Raw genomic sequence first — 22,038 nt, 5'->3', positions numbered from 1 at the left:
ATAACTAGGCTTTATTTTTTCATCTGGTGTTTTTAAAAGCCAAAATTAATACAACAAAACTGAGCAGCTCGGCAGTGTCCAGTCTTGTATCGTAGCATGTGCATCATCAATAAGAAAGGTTACGCACTGTTTGGAGTGCTAAAAAAAAAAGATTAACAGCGTTATTTTTTTAGCGCGTTATTTTTTCCTGTAATTAATTAATCACAATTAACACGTTCAAGTGACAGCTCTAAGTTTGAATGCATTTAACAATGTGCACTGCACTAAAGTCAATATAGAAACTCTGCATAACACACACACTCCCGCTTACTCACATACTCACCAGCACCACAGACACTTACACAGCATAACTGTAGACGTACCATTACATACTCAGACACCCCCCACCCACACACACACACACACACACACACACACACACACACACACACACACACACACAGAGCTATTGACACGTAGCCACATATGCAGGCATCCCCTCGTGCATACACAGAACCAGAGACCCACCACCAACATCAACACCCACAGACTCGGGCTCGGTGACATCATGGCTTGGATGACAGCACGTCTTCCAGCCCCATTAGACTGATTGTAGGTGGCTCCGCCACAATGATTTATGGGTAAATATGCATAGACTCTGCTCTGTTGATTTATGAGCCTTGTTTGGGGCCCTTTAGTCCCTACACCACAGGATTTAGGAGGGAAAATCCTTTACAAATAATGACATTGTAAAACTAAAGACAGGGATGAGAAAGTGAAAACCCGCCCTGTCCCTCTCTCGTCACTCGCTGCTTTGATTGGTCAATGAAAACAAGCAAAAACATATGGAGTAGCAACTAAATCCTGTTGTTCTTTGAACGTTGCACCTGACCATCTACAAATAACCTGACTTCACCCCAGCTGTATATTTTTTGTGCTGTAAACAAATGTCCATACCTCATATGTTTATTTAGTATCTTTTACATCATTCTTCCTCATCGACATCATTTAAAAGGCCCATGTTAAGCTAAATTGACTTTTCTGTGCTTTAAACATCATATAAGTGCTGTTAGGGCTTCATACACATGTCCAAAGTGTTTTTTTCATTGATTCCCTCAATCTTTAGTGAGAGGGCGATTTGCTCCTTTCTTACTTCAGAGCGAGCCCAAACACCTCGCTCCAATTTGATGACACGTTCCCACTTTATTGACAAATTTGACGCGGCACTGAGCTGGAGAAGCCGCGCCTCTAGGAAGCTCTCTGCCGTGATTGATATGTAAACAGACACGCCCACGGCGTGTGGTTCCACAGTCTGTCACATCGAAGGCTGTTGATGTTTCTTCTACTGCCGCTGTTGATACGTGTTGTCGCTATCATGTCAGCTGGGTAGGAGGAGGGCGGGCCGTCCTCTGGTCCTACGTCACCGTGCGGGGAGGGGAGACGGACTCACACTCAATAGCAGATTAAATAGCCATGTGTTTTACTGTAATGTGCAGTGTTTTGGCGGAAAACAATCAAAAACATAAATTTGCATTGGTGATTGCTGCGTTCACACCGGATGCGTCATGAAATGTCCGTTCATCCAGATTACATACAAAGTCAATGGATAGATGCGTCCCAGATGTGAAATCTTTCCAGTGCGGCAGTGCGTTGGCCGTGCAAGGGCGCTCCCAATTTTACGCATATCCGCACACCCGCACATTCGCAAGAGTTGACAATATTGAACTCCTGTGGCTGTTTCACATGACGAAAGCCAATAAGAGTCTTTGTTGATGATGATGTCCGGCCGTCAACACGAACACCGGTCTGTTCACCCATTCAACCATGGAGTAGAAGCTGTGTGTGACCACCTGGAGCTGTAAGACACGACCTTTATAACCGGGACTGGACTAGGTAGGATTTGGCGTGGAGGAGAATCAGCGAGGAGGTGGTAGTAGCAGGTAAAAGTTCTCTCTGTAATTTTCACCTTTGAAAGTCGGCACCGAGCTAGGATAGCATTAGCCGCTAATCACACTGGCTTTTTTCACTGGTTTATGTTTGAGAGGATGTGTCGCTGGTGGGCGGGGCTTCGCTTCAGACGTGCGTATGAGGCGAATGGGGTGATTTTTTGATCCTGTGGACTCTGCAGTACATTTTGTGCGGCAGATGCGTCCGTAGAAGACTAATTTGGTGTGAACGCAGCATAACAGAGCCAGACATGCAGGAAAGTCACTGTCTCCTCTATGGACACGCCCACTCATAAATATGCATAAGTAGGCCGCAAATCAGCCTGTTTGTAGAGTCTCTCAGAAAGTGACTTTTCAGAGGCTAAAACTCTGGAAAACAGGTGAGTTTGGGAAAATAAACCACTAATACTATGTTGTCTTAAAACAAATGGAGATGGGTGAAAAACAGCATGACATGAGACGTTTAATGTTTGCAAAAGTCTTTTAAACTTTCACTAAACTTTTTAATAAACCCAAACAAACCTTCACAGTTCTTGGAATTTGTATGCTGGTTGAAAGTTTCTTCCACCCTGTATTCCCCAAGACGTAATTATTACACTAAAGGCTAGCACACTTTTCTATTAAATTCTGTCTTTGCTACTTTTCTTTTTCTTCTGTTTTCTCTCTACTTTCTGTCACGGGCTTTTTTAAAATATGATGTCCATTTAGCTGTAATGAGTTCTGCTTGCAATTGTGCTTTACTGCCCCAGTGTACAAAGTCTTAGCTCAAACAAACCTGCCAGTTGATTAGGCAGCAGAAATGCACTGAGCAGCATTATGCAACACAAGTTGGCTGTAAATTCTTAAGCTGGCTCTCTGTGTTGGAGGAGTTTCCTCTCAATAGTTAAAAGTGTTATTGCAAAACTGTAATATCGCTGGATTTGGTTATTTTCAGCATGATCATAAATGGGAAATGACCACATCTTGCTAAGTTATTAGCTAAAATTGAAAATATGTGGGTAGACATGTCTATAATTGCTTAATGAGATGTTAGGGCTACCAAGTAAACAGTTCCAACTCTTCTGTGGCATTTCCTATTTGTTAAATAGCTAACCTGAAAGGCCAGCAAAGGACAGGGGATAGGTTATACGCAGTGAAGGTGGTTAACTCCATCATTATTCATGCAGTGCAAGGAAAAGTTTGGACAAAAACACATTTTCTGTCCGTAATAGTTAAACTTCCATAAAATGATGGTAGCAGGAAGTATTTCTACTTTAAACAACAATTTTCTGGAATGATTTAAAGTTTATTAACTCTATCAAGGAGGTAATATTTTCACTGGCGTTTATTTCTTTGCTTGTTTGACTTTTATCAAGATTACGTCAAAAGTACTTAAAGTCTAACATTTTAACACATAATATGTATGATTTTATGATTGTAATTAATTAGTCTCACATTTCAAATTAAATAGTAACATTAGTTGTTTTTGTTTTTTTTAAATGTATAAACAACATGGGGAAATGTAAATTCAATGAAAATTACCTGTTGAAATATGATTTTTCTTCTTGGTTTTTGTAGTTGTTTTATAGATTTCTGCCTATTTCATCTTGTGCTTTTCATTATATTAGTCTGTTTTTTTGTGTATTTTACAGTCATTTTGTGTATTTTACAGTCATTTTGTGTATTTTTGTGTGTTTACTTCAAGGACCAGTTGCACGTCTGCACTAGACACTAGAAAAAAATAACCCGAAACCTTTTTTCATTTTTCTCCAATTATGTTTACTATGAAGTTGGCCTTACATTTTATTTCAAATGGCAAGAACAAGTCTTAAAAAGTCTTGAATTTAATTTGACTAAAGCTGTAGGAACCTTGTACTGATTCAGGATTAGTCTCGAAAGTAAAAAATAAAAAATCCCAATTTCTCGTCATTTCAAAAATAATTATTTCATTTGCTAATCGACCAATCTTTATGAAATTTGACTCAGTTATGTTGAGTTAGCGAGTTTCATCCGGATCGCGCATTTCGTCGTATTTTTGTGAAAAAAAATCGCCCATACATTTCGACGTACTGCGTCATTAACAATGTCATTAATAAGCTTTTTTTGTACAAGCAAAGGCTAAATAAATATCAGAAAAGGACGAATAGATATACTGAATAGTTAGCCAGAATTATGGTATAAACGACATCTCAGAAATATGTTTTGTATTCAAAACAAACACATAATAACATTCCATTGTTGATGTTAAGAGACCTTTTGATCCAACGTGATGTACCCTTAATGTGACTGCTACACTCCCATCCCTGGAGCCTGCATAGTAAGTATCATTAAAAGGCCACCAGAACCCACTGAGAGCCTTCAAGGAAGTTACTAATTATGTGCATGATGTTAGTGGGTTTTTAGATGAGTGGCATGTGCGTTTACATTTTGTCAGTGTGTGTGTGTGTGTGTGTGTGTGTGTGTGTGTGTGTGTGTGTGTGTCTAAAGCCATGTCATATATAATTAGAAAAGCTTTCTTTGACTGACAGGTGGGATGACCTGCTGTGGCTTCTACGCTACACAAGCTGTGTTTTCACATTCTTCATTGCATAAGCTCGCAATGCTGGCAGGTGGATTTTTTTTTTTTTGTGTACAGTGAGGAAAGCACGAAGTAAACTGGATGGATAGACAAAAGTATAAATAGATGGATAGAATAAAGAAACCATGACACAGTTCCTGTGTAGCTTTTCCGAGCATTGGCAGTAGGTTTGACATTTCTAGGAGCGATGAGTAATGCTTCTGACATCAATCTGCTTTCTCTCACGCGTGGCACGTAATCAATGGACAATGACGTTGGAAGAGAATTGCATGCGTCCACAGCCAGAGACAACAAAAACACACACTCATTAGGGGCTAGCTGCTACATAGTTAGCAGTAGAGATGTTCTGCATTACATTTTATGGGAAATATTGGCCGATAATATTGGTGGGTCTGTGATATTGCCCATCTCTAGTTAGCATCCTGATAAATATGATTTTTGTCAGTTTCTTAACTCTTGTTTAGTTTTTACCACAAGTTAAATCTCAGAAAGTAGGTTAAGTTATTATTGTTGGGAAGCAATGCCAGTTTTGTGACTTTAGTTATGCAAAGGACTGGCCTTAAGTATGTCACTGGTCATCAGGTTCAGTGTGGGACATGTTTATAACTTTCTCTACTTTTTAACTTTGTCAAAGACCGACGCGTGTTTTGATATCAAAAGATAATTCCTATTCAACTAATTTAAGCTAATGAGTGTAAACTCCCTGATGTGGTTGGACACAGTTGATTCATTAAACATTTGCACTGGCTGCCTGTCAGCTTGAGACACCTGTGCACTCTGAAATGCAGTAATTAGGACCAGGGGATAAGGCAATTGTTGTAACACATAATTAGCTAAGTGTTTATTTATCGCTGATGTTAAAGCCCAGTTGTCCTTCCAAACATTGCTGCCATCACTGTTTTTCGCTGTAGTAATTAGTTCCAAACCCAAACAATAGGAACCTGTAAGCCTGTGTGTTCAGAAGTTCATTAAGTTTTGTTACCGATGTAAACAGGGTTCCCGCAGATCCTTAAAAAGTCTTAAAAGGCATTAAATTCATAAATCTATTTAAAATGAAATTATGATTTTATGATTGTAATTAGTCTTGCATTCAAAATAAATGGTAACATTTGTTTGAAACAATATATATAATTTACCGTAACATCGTACAATCACTACAGTGGAATTAAATACAAAACTGTGCAAACATTGCCTGTCCAACAAAGATTTTGATTATTTAAGTCTGTTTTTTTTTTTTGTGTGTTTACTTTGGGGGCTGCCAGTTGTGCATCTGCACTAGACACTGGCAAAAACTGACCCTAACCCTATGTAATTGATGTGGATTTTTTTTTCCCTCCAATTGCATTAACTATAATGTCTGTCTTAAATTTAATTTCACATGGCATTAAAAAGTCTTTCAAAAGTCTTGAATTTAATTTGACTGAAGTTGTAGGAACCCTGGTAAAGTATTTAATAAAAATCCAAGCAAGCTCGTGGCTTAGTACGTCAGGTTGGTCATTATGGTCCCAAAAGGGAAAGCCAGGAAGTTGAACCTGCTCCGTGAGTCAAACCTCTCATCATTCATCTGCACTACTTCCTCCCCCTCAGCGAGCCTCTCCCCCTGCCCGCTGCCGATCACGCTCCTTTGGCTACTGTTTCTATAATGAGCATTTCCTCCCACCACCTATTCTCTCACTCTCCTCCGAAACCCCCCTTACCCCCCCCCCCTTGCTTCTTCTCTCTGTGTGCAGAATTGGAGAAGCTTATCACCTAGCAACCACAATTAAAGTACAAGTCAGTAGAGGTAGCAGCCACCATTGGAACGAGCTTTGCAAACGTTTCTCCGCTTGTCACCAGCAGCGTTTGGGAAGATAGTGGAGGAGATTGAGGGAGTTGCAAAGGGGGAGGGAGGGGAAGCAGAAGTTGGACAGGTGAACAGCAATTAAAGTGGCCACTGAAACTACAACGCGGGGACTTAGGGGTTCGATAACACAGAAGGAAGAAGGAAGAGTGGAGCACACTCCGCAACTTGGTTTACTGGCTTTCACTCAACAGGTATGTGCTGGAATGATCCAAATGAAAGGTAACTGGTGTATCTAAGATATGTGTTGAGTAACGTTCTGTTTACTGCTTTGAATTTGAAAGGTATGACGCAGAATTGTTGACAGGTAATGTTAAAGTGAAGGTATTTCAGAACTACTTCAGTAAGTCATGAAATGTTGGTTATAATGTGATTGATGATGCAAACACTCGTACTGTTTGATGTAAAATGCTCACACAGCTGCAAGGGATGCTTTTTGTGTTACCTGCTGTGTGAAGGTATGTTGTCTCACGCCGGCTTCTTCTGCATGTTTACTATGATCAAACCTTCAGCATCTATTTGCTCCTCCATCACACTTGTTTACATCAAATTTCAAGCCGTTGCCTTGGATGTTTCTGTACTTTACAGGTGACAAAAAACCTGTCAACCTTTCTAAACCTCCTAATCGCCTCGCATACGCTCATCCCTAATGTTAGGATAATTACCTCAGGTGTTAAGGAGCTCGTGGAGGTGGGTGTAGATGTGTCTCGTCGCAGCTGATTTGACTTTTCTCACATTTTTCCCCATCAACGACAAGGTTTTTAAAGTTGTGTTATTGGTTTATGAAGGATAAACAGTAAACCTATATTTTAATAACACTTCCACCTGTTGCTTTACAGTTGTTTTGGTCTATTTGAACAGAGGCTCAATGACAAGTTGTTTTCACACTGCAAAATATTTTATTTAAATAGGTAAATATATATATATCTATATAAATAATTATAATTTTATAGGGAATTAAAGATAACGTGCACTTCTATAAAAAAAAATGATATATATAGTGTGGTGTTGCTTTGGAAAGGCAGGAGGTAAAAGGTTATTTCCTTATTAATCTATATGTTTTTCCCACCAGGATTCATGTATACTGTCAGATCAGCCACTGTTTAAAGTGTCACTGTGTCTAACGTATAAAAAGTTTTAAAGTTGTTGTCCTTTATACTCTATTATCTCACCTTTATTCTTATTGTAAAATACTATTATAAAATGGATTATTACCATTATTCACGTTTTTACAGAGCTGTCACTTCCTGATATTTGGCCCTCCTTCCTGTGTGATAATTGTTTACAACGAAGGTCAAGAAATGTTGAGGTCCTGTTAGGACGGAGAGATGATTCACTATCTCCAAACTCGTAGTCGTTCCACTTTATGTTCTTGATAATGTTGCTAATGTTTGCATTTTCTCTTTTCAGAGTCTGGGCTCTGCTGATCGAAAGGAAAATCAGAACAAGAAGTAAGTCCTAGTTAATGTTTTTATTGTTTATATTCCTATTAGTTTTGGTACCCAGACACAATAAGTTTTAATAAGTCATATTAAAGAACACATGACTGAAACTGAGCACAGTAATAACACGAACAAAACCATTATTAATTCAAGGTAAAAGTGTGTGTGTGTGTGTGCGTGTGCGTGTGCGTGTAAGTCTTTCTTAACCTAAACCTTTAATCCTTTTCATAACTGTAATAGTTTTTGCCTCAGACCAGTTTTTCTGCTAACTCTATGGAAAATTCTCAGTGTGTAAAGAAAAAAAATAATGAAAATCAGCCTCTGGTATTTTTCTTTTCTTTGTTATTGAAGGATTTTACGAGTAAAATTAATTCCAAAGAAACACTTTCTTTGCTACGGGAATGTATTGTGCATAAACTATTTATGTATAGTTAGAGTTGAAATCCCATTAGACGTCATAGTATTATGAAACATAGCACCATGTCAAAAAAGCTGTGTAATTGTTTTTGCTAAAGTGTCAAATTGTAGAACTTCCAACAACTATTGTTCCTCACAGTTGATAGTCAGTCACCTGGTTATTTGGATAATATTTGGACCATAATACCATAAAGCTAAACATAAAAGTGAGCAGCTTTTTACGAGCTAAAGCTAAATTAGAGGTAATTTGGATTTTCCCACCACTAAAAACTCATGAAACAATCTTCACCAATACAACACATTATTTGATCATGTCTGAGGTCCTATTTTTATCTATTTATTTACTTTTCTACTCCATCTACTCATTAATCAGTTGAACATAAGTCAAAATATAAGTCGTACCCTCAGGTGTGTTCTCATTCTTTTAAATTTACCTGCTTTAAACAGCCAAGCTCTACGAAAGATGATGCTTTAACTTAAAAAAATGGTCGTACTTGTGAGTAACAGCAGGTTTCAGCTGCACATGTGGTGCTGATGTAAAATATGGCTGAGAGGCAGTAAGTTGATGATAAAATATAAGGGGCCCCAGGACAGAGCCCTGGGGAACACCTGTAGTGACTGGGAGTGGGTGGGATGTAAATGATTTTAGTTGAATGTACTGCGTGCGGCCTGAGAGGTAAGATTTAAACCAGTTGAAGGCGATGTGTGTGATGCCAATAGAGAGAAGTCTGGATGGTGTGTGAGATGGTATCAAAGGCCACACTCAGATCAAACAGGATGAGGATGGAGAGGACCCCAGAATCAGCAGCCAGGAGGAGATGGTTGGTGATTTTGAGTAGGGCTGTTTCAGTGCTATGGAGTGGGCGGAAACCGGGCTGCAACTGTTCATTAAGATTATTGCAGGAGATTGTTGTGGGTGTGAAGCTGTGAGGCAACGGTTTTTTTTTGAGTAATTTACTGAGGAATGGCTGGTTGGATATGCAACATAAATTATTGAGATTATTGGGATCTGAACTGTGTTTTTGTGTATCGGTGTGACAGCAGCTGTTTTTAGTGAGCAGGGGACAGTTCCAGTGGTGCGTGAGGAATGTATAATGCATGTAATGAGGGGGGCCAGAGTGGACACAGGCTTTGACAAGAATAGCTGGAAGGGGGTCTGATTGAGATTATGGATTTCAGCTACTGTATGTTGCAGACATAAGGTAAAGTGAAAACAGGGAGTGGCTGAGGGTGGGGGGGTGGGGGTTAAAGGAGCATAAAATTACATATTATTTAATTGTGAGTTACAGCATCATCTTTTATTAAACGCTGACAAACTCACATGATCAGTGTGTAGTCACACGTTTTAGTTGTTCTCTATGATAAATTGACTAAATAACACCATCTTTAACCTTTTACTACTTTTAATGTTCAAACCACACTTCTTCAACTTTATTCTCACTGCTCAGTAACAGATGACGTCCCGTTGGTCTCAGCATTGGTTTCTATTGGCTATTTAATCAGATTAAAAGCTGCAGCGCATGCGCCCTCACTCTCTAATCATTAAATCTTTGATCGATCTCGGGGGTCTAATGAAGTCGTCCACTTAAGCTAAATACTGTCAGCTGATTGGCTCAGCTGTGGAGCTCCAAGCTGAGAAGAGTTTGACGGAATGGGAAAAGCCAGCATGGTCATGGACGGCTTGAAACCAGGTTTAAACCCTAGGCCTGGCTCTGTTAAGAACACTTTGATGAAATACCCCCATGGTTTCCCTCCCCATGTCCTGGACCAGGTCTCCTCACACAATAGGACTGTTTAGGATTTATTTCAGCAGTTTTCTGGTCCTGCTCCTGTTTTCATGCGGTCCTTGGATGTTTTAGCTCGTAAAAAGCTGCTCACTTTTATGTTTAGCTTTATGGTGTTATGGTCCAAATATTATCCAAATAACCAGGTGACTGACTATCAACTGTGAGGAACAATAGTTGTTAGAAGTTCTACAATTTGACACTTTTGCAAAAACAATTACACAGCTTTTTTGACAGCATTAAATATATTTATTTTGCACGTTACAATACCATAGTATATAGACGTCAACACACATGGAAATTGATCAGAAGAAACGTGAAGCACCAGTAGATTCATTACACCAACTCTGTTTTCTTTAATCACATATCGTGTGCTTTTTCGAAACATAATTATTTTTATTTATTTATGTATTATTAACATTTCTATTCACCAGCTCATCAGTAATGTGACTTATGCGTTGCTCTTTTTTTGTCTGAGAGTAAAAGTCCCCCAAACCACTCACCCACCCCCACCCTGTCTGAGAAGCCGTGGTTTTTGCAATTGTTGTCACATGCGGTCATAGATTGTTCCCGGTGTAGATATAGAATCAACTTCGCTTTAAAAAAACAAAACAATATGACATATTACCATTATTATTTTGATTTTAAAGCCGATTAGAAATATACTTGTGTTTTGAGTATTTGGTTTTTCTGTTTTCCTGTTTCTAGTTTTAAATTAATGAAACACAAAAAAAAAAAACCTTTTTTTTTCTATTTTTAAATTTGGTTTTGAAACAAAATCACCAAAGAACGAAGGGTACACAGATTTGCTTTTGACCCAAATGTTTGCTTGTGTCTCTCTGTGAAAGTGTTTGAAGCTTAAAGTAAAAGAGGTGCCTATTTTTTTGTGCATTGTTTAATCTTTTGCAATATCTGATGTTTTTGATGTGCACTACGTGCAGGCACATTGAGCACTCAGTGTGCTAGAGTCAGAGACATCTGTTGCCTAGAGACAAGCAGCTGTAGTCGAGAGAGGCTTTCACAATGCCACCTTAGCGTGTCACATTAGAGACATCTGCTACAGAATCAGTGCAAAACGACAGTTTTATACACGACCAACTGAGTGGGAATGAAATCAAGTCAACATTGAGTTAAGGAAAAGAACAAAATAATATGAGCAAACATAAATGTACATGACTTCCACCTCAAACGCTCTATTATCCAATCATTGGCAGTTGATGTGTTTGTATGTGTCTGAGCTATGGTTGTTGTGCATGATCTCTAATATCCTACATGTGTTATCATAGCCTCAGGACAGTTAACATATATTTACTCTATGCTCCAGGCATGGCCCTGATAACAGCTTTATTTAAATCATTTTTTATCAGACTATGAAATGCATTCTTTAAATACGTAGAAATAAACTAAAACTTATGTAAACTATACAGGTATTTGTATCATGTGCTGTAAACTGTAACTTATAAACAAAAAAATATGTACATTTATAGCAAAAAAATATTATAACAGGAACAGTATTAGAAATGTATAACTAGAAATGTACATTTGTAGACATGCAGTTTCATTCAGAACTAAAAATGTAACCTACTCTTCATGATTTCTGCAGATAAAGTGAAACCCTCGTCATTCTGCCGACCCAACACAAGTTGAATCAGACATTTGGTGACAGTTTCATATGGATTTCTATTGGAAACACATCTATAACCGTAAATTGACCAAAGGCGCCAAGGAGGCGGGCTGGGCCGTGATGTCATTTTTTTGGGTCTGTCTAGAAATCACGGAACATGGAGTTTTCCCAATGCCTGTAAATGTCATTGAAATCCGTGAAAATGATAACTCGCACTTTTAATTTGAAACGCCTGCGTTGATAAACAATGTAACAGGTTGATTTGATCAGATTATTTATCAGATTACTGCAGACACATTCTTCTGTCCAAAACACAGTTAAAATCTCTCCTTTTTTCCCCTCATACTAACAACACGTTAATGTTTGTTTGTGTGGAAAGCCTGATTTTATTAACTTTGTACATTCCTGCATTCAGAAATGAATAATGATCAGCGTACATTAGTCATCATCATAATCAACATCTGTCATCAATGTTTCACTTGTTATTTACTCTTGTAGTGGATCAAACTGTGACTTTATGTTGTACATGTTAAAATAGTCTAATCACTCTGACGGCTGTCAGAGTTTCATTGTAACAAGCTGCAGCCAAGGCGTTCACCTTGGGTGTGCACAGCTGATCAGCTCCGCAACGCAGCACAAACCATCCTCCCAGGATAAGGAGGATAAGGACATTTTGTCCCGTCTAGAAGTGGTTAATCCTTTAGCGTGCATGTGTTACTCCCCTGCAACCTCCCGTGATAGTGTCACTTTGGATAGATTCTTTCTGAGTCTCTTTTGCAAAATTATGAGTCTGTGTGGCTTAAACTGTAACTAAGTCCGAACTTCTAGTGCAATATAATGTGTCACCTTTTTGGGGCGCTGCACTTATTCCAGGTTCAGAAGAACGTAAGAGGAAAAGAACTTAAACAGACGGGAAAATACGCGCAAGGCCAGATTTGAAGGGGAACGCCCACATTTCAGGGTCGATCCACCTAGAGTGCGTAACTGGGATTGATGCACACAGTGACTGACTTAAGTACAGGAGGAGAATAACACTCAGCCTAAAACAGGGCAGCTGCTCGGCTTTTCTGACTTATGAGCATGGGTGAATAGAGCCCATTATCAACTGAACAAATAATGCAATATTTTTGTTTTTCCCCCAAAGATCTAAAACCGTCACTCACGTTTCTGCTCTTGACGCTGTCCACGAAGTCTTGACCCGGAAGTGCTCTCTCTCTCTCTCTCTCTCTCTCTCTCTCTCTCTCTCGTGCTCTACCCCAAACATGATTGCGTTATTTTGCAATACTACTACTACTACTTGCGTTTTATTGCAATTATTATTGCGTTTTATCACAAAACTGTTGCGTTATTTTGCGATGGTATTGCATTGTTTTAAAATAGTTATTGCAAATGATTGCGAAATATTGCAATAATTAATTGGCAGGCTCCATAAAAAACGTTTTCTACACGCACATAAAACCTTTTTCCTTCAAAAATGTCCAAAATGGACACACCTCAAAGCAACTCAATTACACAATCAACATTTAGAAGCAATGTGGTTAATGTGTATGACCTACTGATCATTTTAATTTAATGCATTGACTCATTTCATCATTGAAAATGATTATTGAGGTTGGTTGTTTCTGTGTAAATGTTTTCAATACTTACGGTAATTCAAGCATATTGACTGGAAAATACTTCAGGTTTTCTCTCCATTTCAGTATCAATAATTTCCATCTTAACGCTGCAAGGGACAATGTTTTTATTATTTCTTTTTTTTTTTATCAGATAAAGACAGAGTGAAGACATAAATAGAAAGAACAAAAATTTTGAGATGGAGTCTCATGGAGGTAAAAAAGTGTTTTTACTCCATTCTTACTGTGATTTCTTGTGTTTCTTCGCCAGACAAGGAGGACAGTGATTTGCTTGATGCCATTTTTGTTCTAGTTTGTTCCCAGTATTCCCTTCAGGCTGTGAAAACACCAGATATTTGTTGGGAAGTCACTTTGGCAGAGTTATTGGGGGCAAACACAAGAAATCACAGTAAGAACAAGAGCATTCAGAGGGCGCAAACCTCAGCCAAGTTTCATTTAAATCCGTTCAGAACTTTTTCCTGCTAAAAACATATCACCTCCTAAAAACACTTCTATGCATCCATCTTTGGGACTCCACGTCCCAGAATGCAATGTGCAGAACCTTTTCAACAGTGTCAACAAGAGTGTGTTTACAGTGGGGATCAAAAAAGCTTGAATTTGCCATGAGTCAATGATGGGATTAAAAGTTCATTCTAGTTCTATTTGAAGCAACAGTTTTCACATTTTTGATGTGATTAGATTTTCGACCTTTATATAAAACAGTTATATAAATTTGGAATATTACAAATGCACTCCACATGCCACCCTCTGTCTCTCTCTTTCTCTCTCTTTCTCTCCGAGACGTTTCTCTTTTTTCCTTTCCAGCACAAATAATCCCCAGAGTCTGCTGGCTCAACCCTGATTGAAATCTAGACGCCGCTCTCAATTGTGGTTGGATGGGGTGAAGCGGGGTGCCCTGTGTGTGTGCATGTGTGTGTGTGTGCATGCATTGAACATTAAACCCATTGAGATTTAAACATTAAACACACTGAGGTTTAATGTTTACCCTCACTAGGTCTGGCCATCTAAATCCACATTTGAAATCGATATTCACCCAAATTACAGCCCATTACGGCACTTTGTAAAGCGATGCCCTTACAGGCTTTCACAAAGTGAGCATTTGCAGTGTTTCTGGGGGTTCCACATGCTGCTTTTTTTTTTAACGTTCACTGTTTTTTTTATTTCTGAGTCGGAGTGAATGCCTGTTGGACTCCGATGTGGAATTTCATGCGGTGATTCAGTGAGCAATATAGACTCTGAGCTGGACATCGTCATGTGACGTGTCAGGGTGATTGGCCAACACTGATTTCTGAGGGAAGTGATTAGGTTAAAGTCCGTGTAAAGCAAATTCAGCCATTTTCTTCTAAACACATTAAATAGGTCATAAATGTATTTCCTTAAAACATGTAAAAAGCCATTCAACCATTTAGAACGTAATTGTGGGGCTAGGCTTCACAAACTGTGTTTCAAATTTCTGTGTTCTGGATTTAATGGGCGGGTCATAAATCATAGCCATGTTACGTAACAGAGCCATCATTAAGCGTATAAAAACATTCAGCGCCTTAGCTTCGGCGGTTTTCCCGCTCGCTCTCGAGTCCCGGATAGCATCTCTTACGGCATTTTGCAGCTAGCTAACCAATCATGTTTCCTCCACGTCGCTCGTGCATCATTCCTGGACGCCACAGTGTGCAGGGTAACGGCTCCGTTAGCTTATTTAACTTTCCTTCGCTTTCGGTTTTGTTTCCAACGCCTCTAACTGACACGCCCCCAGCGTTCCAGATCAGAGAGAAGTGCTTGTTTTTCCATGATTTTCAGACATAACTTTATATACTTAGTGATTTTTTTCATCTTTCAAATTTGGCTAAGTGGTCAATGACACGTTTATGTGGTGTGACAAACTCCTAACACAAATGTATTTCTGCTTTACACAGACTTTAATAGGTTAGACTGGATAAATCCCAACATTCTAACATTGTTATAGTACATCATGTTATGCATTTCCAGGATGTGGCCTTTTATCGTCCAGGGCTTGGATTTTCAATAATGCCAGATAACAGTTATGTCTGATTTCATACTGTGGTAGTTTTCCTCTGCATTTCTGTGGTGGAATTCACTCTTGTTTTATATGTGAGTCAGATGTGATACCCGAGCTCCACAGCATGGTAGCAAGTCACCCCCCCCCCCAGATCAGTTTTCCCCAAATTACATTTACGATTATCTCATTCTTTTCAACCAAAAAGAGAGTGGAAAGAAAACTCTGTCTCTAACCCAGTTCCCTTTGCCCTTCATCTATCATTTTCACGATACTCCGGATACAGGCTTTCATAGTTAGCTGACTTCCACGTGCTTGTCAGCTCAATTCGCTCTGAATTTAACTGCAAATCCATCATCGGTATATTCTCACTGTTTTCATGTCAGCCTTATGCCACACATCAAAGGCAGATACAGAGGGAACAGTATCAAACCCAACACCACAGGGAGCCAGCCAAAGAAAGGGGGGGGGGAGGTGTGTAAAAAGGTCCAGAATTCTTCCCTCGTTCCCGTTTCACTGACAATTCCTGTGCATGCCAATTTGCTGGAAAACTGAAGAGGAGGCGGGCGGGGGTGGGGTGGGGTGGGGGGGAAGAACTATTAAAGGCGAGACATGTGAGGGGAGGAAAGATGAAATGACAAGTGTGACTCAGAGACAAGCAGATGAAGGAATGTAGCTGAGATTAAAATATCATCTTCTTCTTCTCGTACAGAAGTGGATGGATGAGCATATGAGAAGTTAACCAATCCCTGTCTTTGGCACGTGGAGCCACAATTAGATCATTAGTGCGCAAATGGGAGGCGGTTGTTGCTAGGATTTGTTTATCAAAGCAATAAAACAGCAGTTGAATCATTTCCTTTGCATTAAAAGGTTATTTCTTTATATCACGTGTCAAACTCAAGGCCCGGGGGCCAAATCCGGCCCTTTAGAGCAGTGGTTCTCAAATTAACCCCTTTTTATTACTTTTGAATGAAAGTACCCCCTTTATGTCCGACCACTACATTTTGCTCAGAATTCTGTGAAAAAACGACTATAGATCATAAAGATGGAATGAATGAGAGATGCCACACAATTTAAAGAATCTCATTTTGTAAATGACTAAATGAAACAGTATTTAGTGCCTCCTGAATAGATTTATTTCTATAGTTTTTATAATTTACTGTCATTGGACCAAGACTCTTCTAATCAAGACCATTTCTATCATCGTTTTGTTGTTGTTTTTGTGTGTTGTTGTCATTATTTAAATTGTCCTCTCTCAGTGTGAGTGTTTTTGGTTGTTTCTCTGTTATTTTTGTGTATTTTGTCGTGATCTTGTGTATTTTTCTCTCATTTAGTGTGTCTTTGTTGTCTTTTTGTGTGTTGCTGGTCATATTCAGTGTGATTATCATTTTTGACTTAAAATAAACATTATAAAACCCTATATTTTTAATGCTTTCATTTGTTATTTTTCCTTTCCTTTCTCTTAAGTACCCCCCTCTAGTGCCATTGCGTACCGCTAGGGATACACGTACCCCCATTTGAGAAACCTGCTTTAGAGCATCCAATTTGGCCGGCAGGAGATAGTGAGAAAACATGAATTATTGTGTACATTTTAATTACTCAAATTTGCCAATTTAATGAAACTTGCAGTTTTCTCTTGCTTATTTCACGCAAATTATAATTGCAATAATTGGAAATTACGGAAATAACTAAATTTTTCCACAAATCTTACAATTTCTCACAAACGATTCCTCTAAATTACACAAAAATTGGTTACAAAATCAAAAATTTTTGAAGTGAATATCCGGCAGGGACTGCACAATAGATGGTAAAATTGTTCTTTCTGTGGCCCACTTGTGATCAAACAGGTCCATATTTGGCCCCTGAACTAAAATGAGTTTGCTTTACATGGTGTATGATATTGTAACCATGATGTCAGACTATTAAGAGTAAACCCAGTGGTTGCAGCATCGGCCATTATGCAACAATCACCTGCTAAATAAACACAAAACCTGATACTTTAAGCAGCTGTTCTGATTGCATATACAGTACATGCATATTGAATGAACCACTATCAAATATAGTAAGACTTACACACATATTGATGTGGATTTGCATTGCATGTAGAAAAAAAAGGCCTTTTGAATAATTAGCCGTGTTCAAAGCTTGGCTGTGCTCCTTTGTGATTGAGCCACTGAAAGCCTTTCTTTTCTCCTAATGAACCACAATGGGGTGAATGGTCACACATTAAATGGTGCTTTAGTATGCATGTAAAAGCTCTTATATCCACAGGTGTGTCATGTTGGAAAGCCATTACCATTTAATTGGCTAGAGATAGGTCATGTGCTGAGTTTCCTTTCACCGTCTCTCTAAATTAGATGTTTTAAGAAGACATGATTGTTAAAACTGGGTCACATATTTAAATGTCCTCTTTGTAATTTACTCCCGTGTCTGCACCTCACTGATATGAAAGAAGACCTGTGGTTAGGATGGATTGTCTACTGCGTTGCAGTCATAGCTCAAAGAATTCTCTGTTTAAGCTCATATCACACACACACACAAAAACCAAAAACAAGCAGCATGATCAGAGAAGCTACACATATCTTAGTACTATACACTCAGTAGTTTCTCTTTCCAATAATTAACAGAATAAAGATGTGTATTTAGATGCTGCTCTTGAGTCAGGGTGCTTTCACACATGCCTATTTGATCCGCACAATGCTTCGTTTCCTCTGATAGTTTTGCGCTGTGTGAAAGAGCACTCAAAGTCTGGTGCAAAGCAAACAAGCGAACCCTGGTCCTCTGTAAAACGTGGGTCTTGGTTTCCTCAAGCAAAGCATTGTGCGGTCTTTAATCATGTGAGAAAGCAAACCAGGACCAAATATAGGACTTAACGTTGAAACGCAATAGTGACGGAGCAACTCCATCGGTGACTGGACAGCGGCGGCGCACAGCAGCAACAGGCACGCACACTCACAATCCAGTGTTCCAGCAGGTAGCACACACAAATATCCATCCATCCATCGCTACACTCTCTTCCGTATTTACTCCCACATCATTCATTTATTTCACGTCGTTAGCAAAGGCTGCACACCTGACTGCTCTATGTTTCACCTGTGCACATTCTCACACATTATACATCCATACCGGGGAGTTCCCGGTGACATGACGTCTCTGAGCGCTGACAGGTGTGAGACGCAGGTTGTGGGATTGTGTGATTTCTGCAGGGTTTGTTGTCAGTGACAGGGCAGCGACACACAGCAGTCACGGCAACAAGCACCCCTTCGTCTTACAGCAACACACATACATACACGTCACAAACATTTCAAGAATCATTGTGTTCATGAGTAATTTTGAATTATTATTAATTACGTTTCTGGGGGGTTTGTTTGAGGATTTTCTTTGGAAAATGCATTTTTCTGACAGAAGTGTTGTTTTTGTCTGTGGAGGCTGAAGTATTCTGTTTAATAGGCGACCAACCGTTTTGCCCGCGTGATGTTATTCAAAATTACAAATTAGATGCAAATGCAATGCAGTGGTAAAATGAACATTATGAATTATTGATTTTCATTGTGCACAAAAAACAGTTATGGCGTATTCAGTTGTTCTTTTTAGATTTGAATATGCTTTCAATGCAGTGTTAATTCTGATTACACATTTTGATTTAGTTTTAGTCGCGGTCTTTTGACTAAAATGTAATGCAATGTAATTTTAGTCTAGAGTTTTTGTGTGTGTGTTTTTTTAAGATTAAATTATCATTTTATCAACCTTATATGGGATGGTATTAATGTTTGTAAGACTACAGGTTCAAATTAGTTCTGATTGGATTTTTTTTCAATGGAAATCTAAATAGATTTTTAATATAGCTTTTGTTTTTTGTTTTAAAATCAGACAGTCAAATTATTGTCACTTAAAAAAAACATTTCAATGAGATTTACATTTAGATTATACACTTAGAATTAATAATAATGGAACTAAAAGATTAGTTTTATACAGCGCATGAGCCCATTGACATGCAGACCAACATTATGACTTTAATATATGCAAATAAACCAGAGCATTTTTGTCTTTTTTATTGGTAATAATCATTTTTTTTATATTAAGACTTCTCTCGTCCGTATTTACTGCTATAAATTATACTAAACAAGAGTTTTACCACTGATTAAACTAACTATTAATTATGCATTAATAAAAATGTATAATTAATTAATTAATAACAATAATAAAATACTATTTTTCAGCTATACACAAGGTAGCCTTGCATGCAATATCAATTGTTTTAGAACACTACTAATGTTAAAAGTGAACTAATGGCCTAATAATTTATTTTTTATTCATTAAGGCTGTTTTTTATGTTCACTTCAATGCAGTTTTAAACATTTTTGTCAAAACTGACCTAAACCAAGTGGTGGGTGAAAGGAAGTCTTCAGAGAATCCAAAGTTAGAAAACAATGGATGTCTGGAAGATAAATCATTGCAATCCTTTAGAAGTTTGGCAATTTCTCTGAATGAGCAGGAACCACAGAAGTCATTAGTGTCCCTCCCCTGGGTGCGATGGATATCCAAAGCATACTGGATTTCATGGCAATCCATCTATTATTATTGAGACATGTCACGCAAAAACAAAAATGCCAACCCTGTAACGGTGCCAACGGAAAAGTCAGAGTTAGTGGATTTTGTCTGGTAGCACCACAAATGCCTATATAACATTTCATGGCAGTCGATCCAGCAGACGTTCAGATTGTTCAGATTGAATGTGACATTTTATCAAAAAACTGACATTGGAGTCCCCTTCTTTAAGAGGAACTAAACTCCTGCTTTCTCCTAAACTGCCACTAGGAAGGAAATTCAAAAAAATGCCTTGATTATGGGCGGAGCTCCTGGAGCAGTTAAGACACGCCCAGTCTATACTATAAAATCTTCAATGAACAACTTATGCTATGCTAACTAGCTACTCATTACTCAATGTACCTCTCTATTCACTCTTCTCTCAATCCAATCTACTCACCACAGATTGTAGAGCCCACAGGTGATAGTTTTTATAAAAGGGGTGGGGCTAACATTTTACTTAACCCTGTTGATGACGTCACAGGGTTAAGGAAAGGATTTAGGAGAGGAGTTAGAAATAGGCCATCACTTCCACTAGGTGACGTAACAATCCCACTGCCAGACACAGACTACAAGGAACTAAAGTGAAACTAAAAGAACGTCACATTGAGAATGGGTGCTCACACTCACCTTCCACTCACTAATATGAACTATGTTGATATGTCTTACATATAATAAAATATGGGTTTTAGATTATTTAAAGTTGTTCAAGGCATATTATTGCATTGGTAATTTACATGATCCCTTGTCGGTCATCTTGAGTTTCCGTCCGCGCTCGGGTCAGGAATTGCGGGTCAACATTATGTGGTCTTCTTTGGTAAAGGATGTATCAGTGTTTCCTAGGCTAAAGGAGGTTATAAAGGAAGCATTGAGCCTCCTTTCCTCAGCTTAAAGAGAATTGGAACGCTCCTTATCATGCCCACCACTTAAACACTTCCGGTGTTAAGGACAGTGAATAGGAAAGGAGATAGGAGGGACTATTCGGACGCAGACCCAGTTTGTGACGCAAGATGGTCCCAAAACGTCACATGATCTTGTTCTCGGCCAATAGCAAAAATCTTTTGTAATATCCTGGTTTCAACCCATAGAGGGCAGTAACTGACATTTTACCAAATTGAAATACAGTACTTTGACTAAAATGTTGAGAGTTGGACCAGGATCAATCAACAGCACTACTTCATAACCAAATACATTTATATTCAGCAGAAAAAAGTGGGTTTGAGGTTTAGTTACTCTTTAAGTGTTGGTATGAGCAAAAACATTAGTGGTAGATTTGCATCTCTTTGCAATGAAGTGAACAAAAAGTATCTGTTATTGCATATTTACAATAAAAAACACTAAAGTGAACTATGAAGTATTTTTGTCTTCATGAAAGTTGCCACTCAAGCCAAGCAGGTTTCTTTGCAAACGTATGAAGTTTCTCCCTCATTGCATTGATTAGAATGTTCAAATGTTGGGGTTTGTTTTGGCTCCGAGGTCACATTTGACTCGATGCCTCGTTCTTCAGCCTCACATTTGTTAAAAGAAAAGAAAAAATAACTGTAATTAACACCTAAAAAAGAAAGTAAATTTAATTCTGATGAGAGAATAATTGGCCGGGATATCCTGAGGAGGCTTTCAGGGGAATTGCATCATCGCCGTGTGCCTGCTGCGATGATGTTATCAGGGACAGCTGCATGGGTTGGAGCCAGGATGGAGGCTTTTGTAGAGCCAAGGGGCAGCCAGTTGCCAGCAGATCCCCCTCTACTGAGACCCACCTGCTTCACATGTGCACTTTACCCCTAAACCCCTCAAAGGGATTCCCTGAGTCCTCGTCTGTGTCCACTGGCCCCCCAAGTCTTTGATGTCATGATCCTGTGTGTTTTTTTTTGTTGTGCCATTGAAGTTCTCATCCGATGGTCATGTCCTGTCATGTGTTTGATCCAAAAGTTTGTTTGAAGTTTTACAAGTAACTCTTAGTGTCAATATTGGTCACAATCCAAACATATTAGAGCCATCTAATCCATAGATTTATCACGCAGAACTTTACGAACGAGGTTCTTTGGCACTTTTGGATAATAAACAACTGCATTGGTTGTCGGCGGTATCTTGTGTGCAGAGCAAATTAATGCTAATTCAATTAAAAGCCCTTGAAGAAGAAAAGCTCGCCTTGCGTAATACGATCAATTAAGAGTTTCTTCACCACCACCACCACCATTCCCCACACCCCGTTTGAAT

At 38.8% G+C, this 22,038-nt stretch overlaps 1 protein-coding gene across 5 annotated transcripts in view; it reads left to right on the top strand.

The window, feature by feature from the left end:
* Positions 1 to 22,038, top strand: part of ankfn1b (ankyrin repeat and fibronectin type III domain containing 1b) — a 150,388-nt gene that overhangs the window by 85,893 nt on the left and 42,457 nt on the right. For 4 of the 5 annotated variants that reach the window (XM_028477121.1, XM_028477120.1, XM_028477123.1 and 1 more), the window contains one exon: positions 7,733 to 7,773. In XM_028477121.1, the coding sequence (XP_028332922.1) occupies positions 7,733 to 7,773 (41 nt within the window). Of the gene's footprint in view, positions 1 to 6,422; positions 6,517 to 7,732; positions 7,774 to 22,038 lie in introns of those variants that run through there. The other variant, XM_028477124.1, reaches the window with a different exon arrangement.

The sequence above is a fragment of the Gouania willdenowi genome, chromosome 19, assembly GCF_900634775.1.
Source record: "Gouania willdenowi chromosome 19, fGouWil2.1, whole genome shotgun sequence".
In the NCBI taxonomy this organism is placed as follows: Eukaryota; Metazoa; Chordata; class Actinopteri; order Blenniiformes; family Gobiesocidae; genus Gouania; species Gouania willdenowi.
This window is presented reverse-complemented; position numbering and strand designations above follow the sequence as displayed.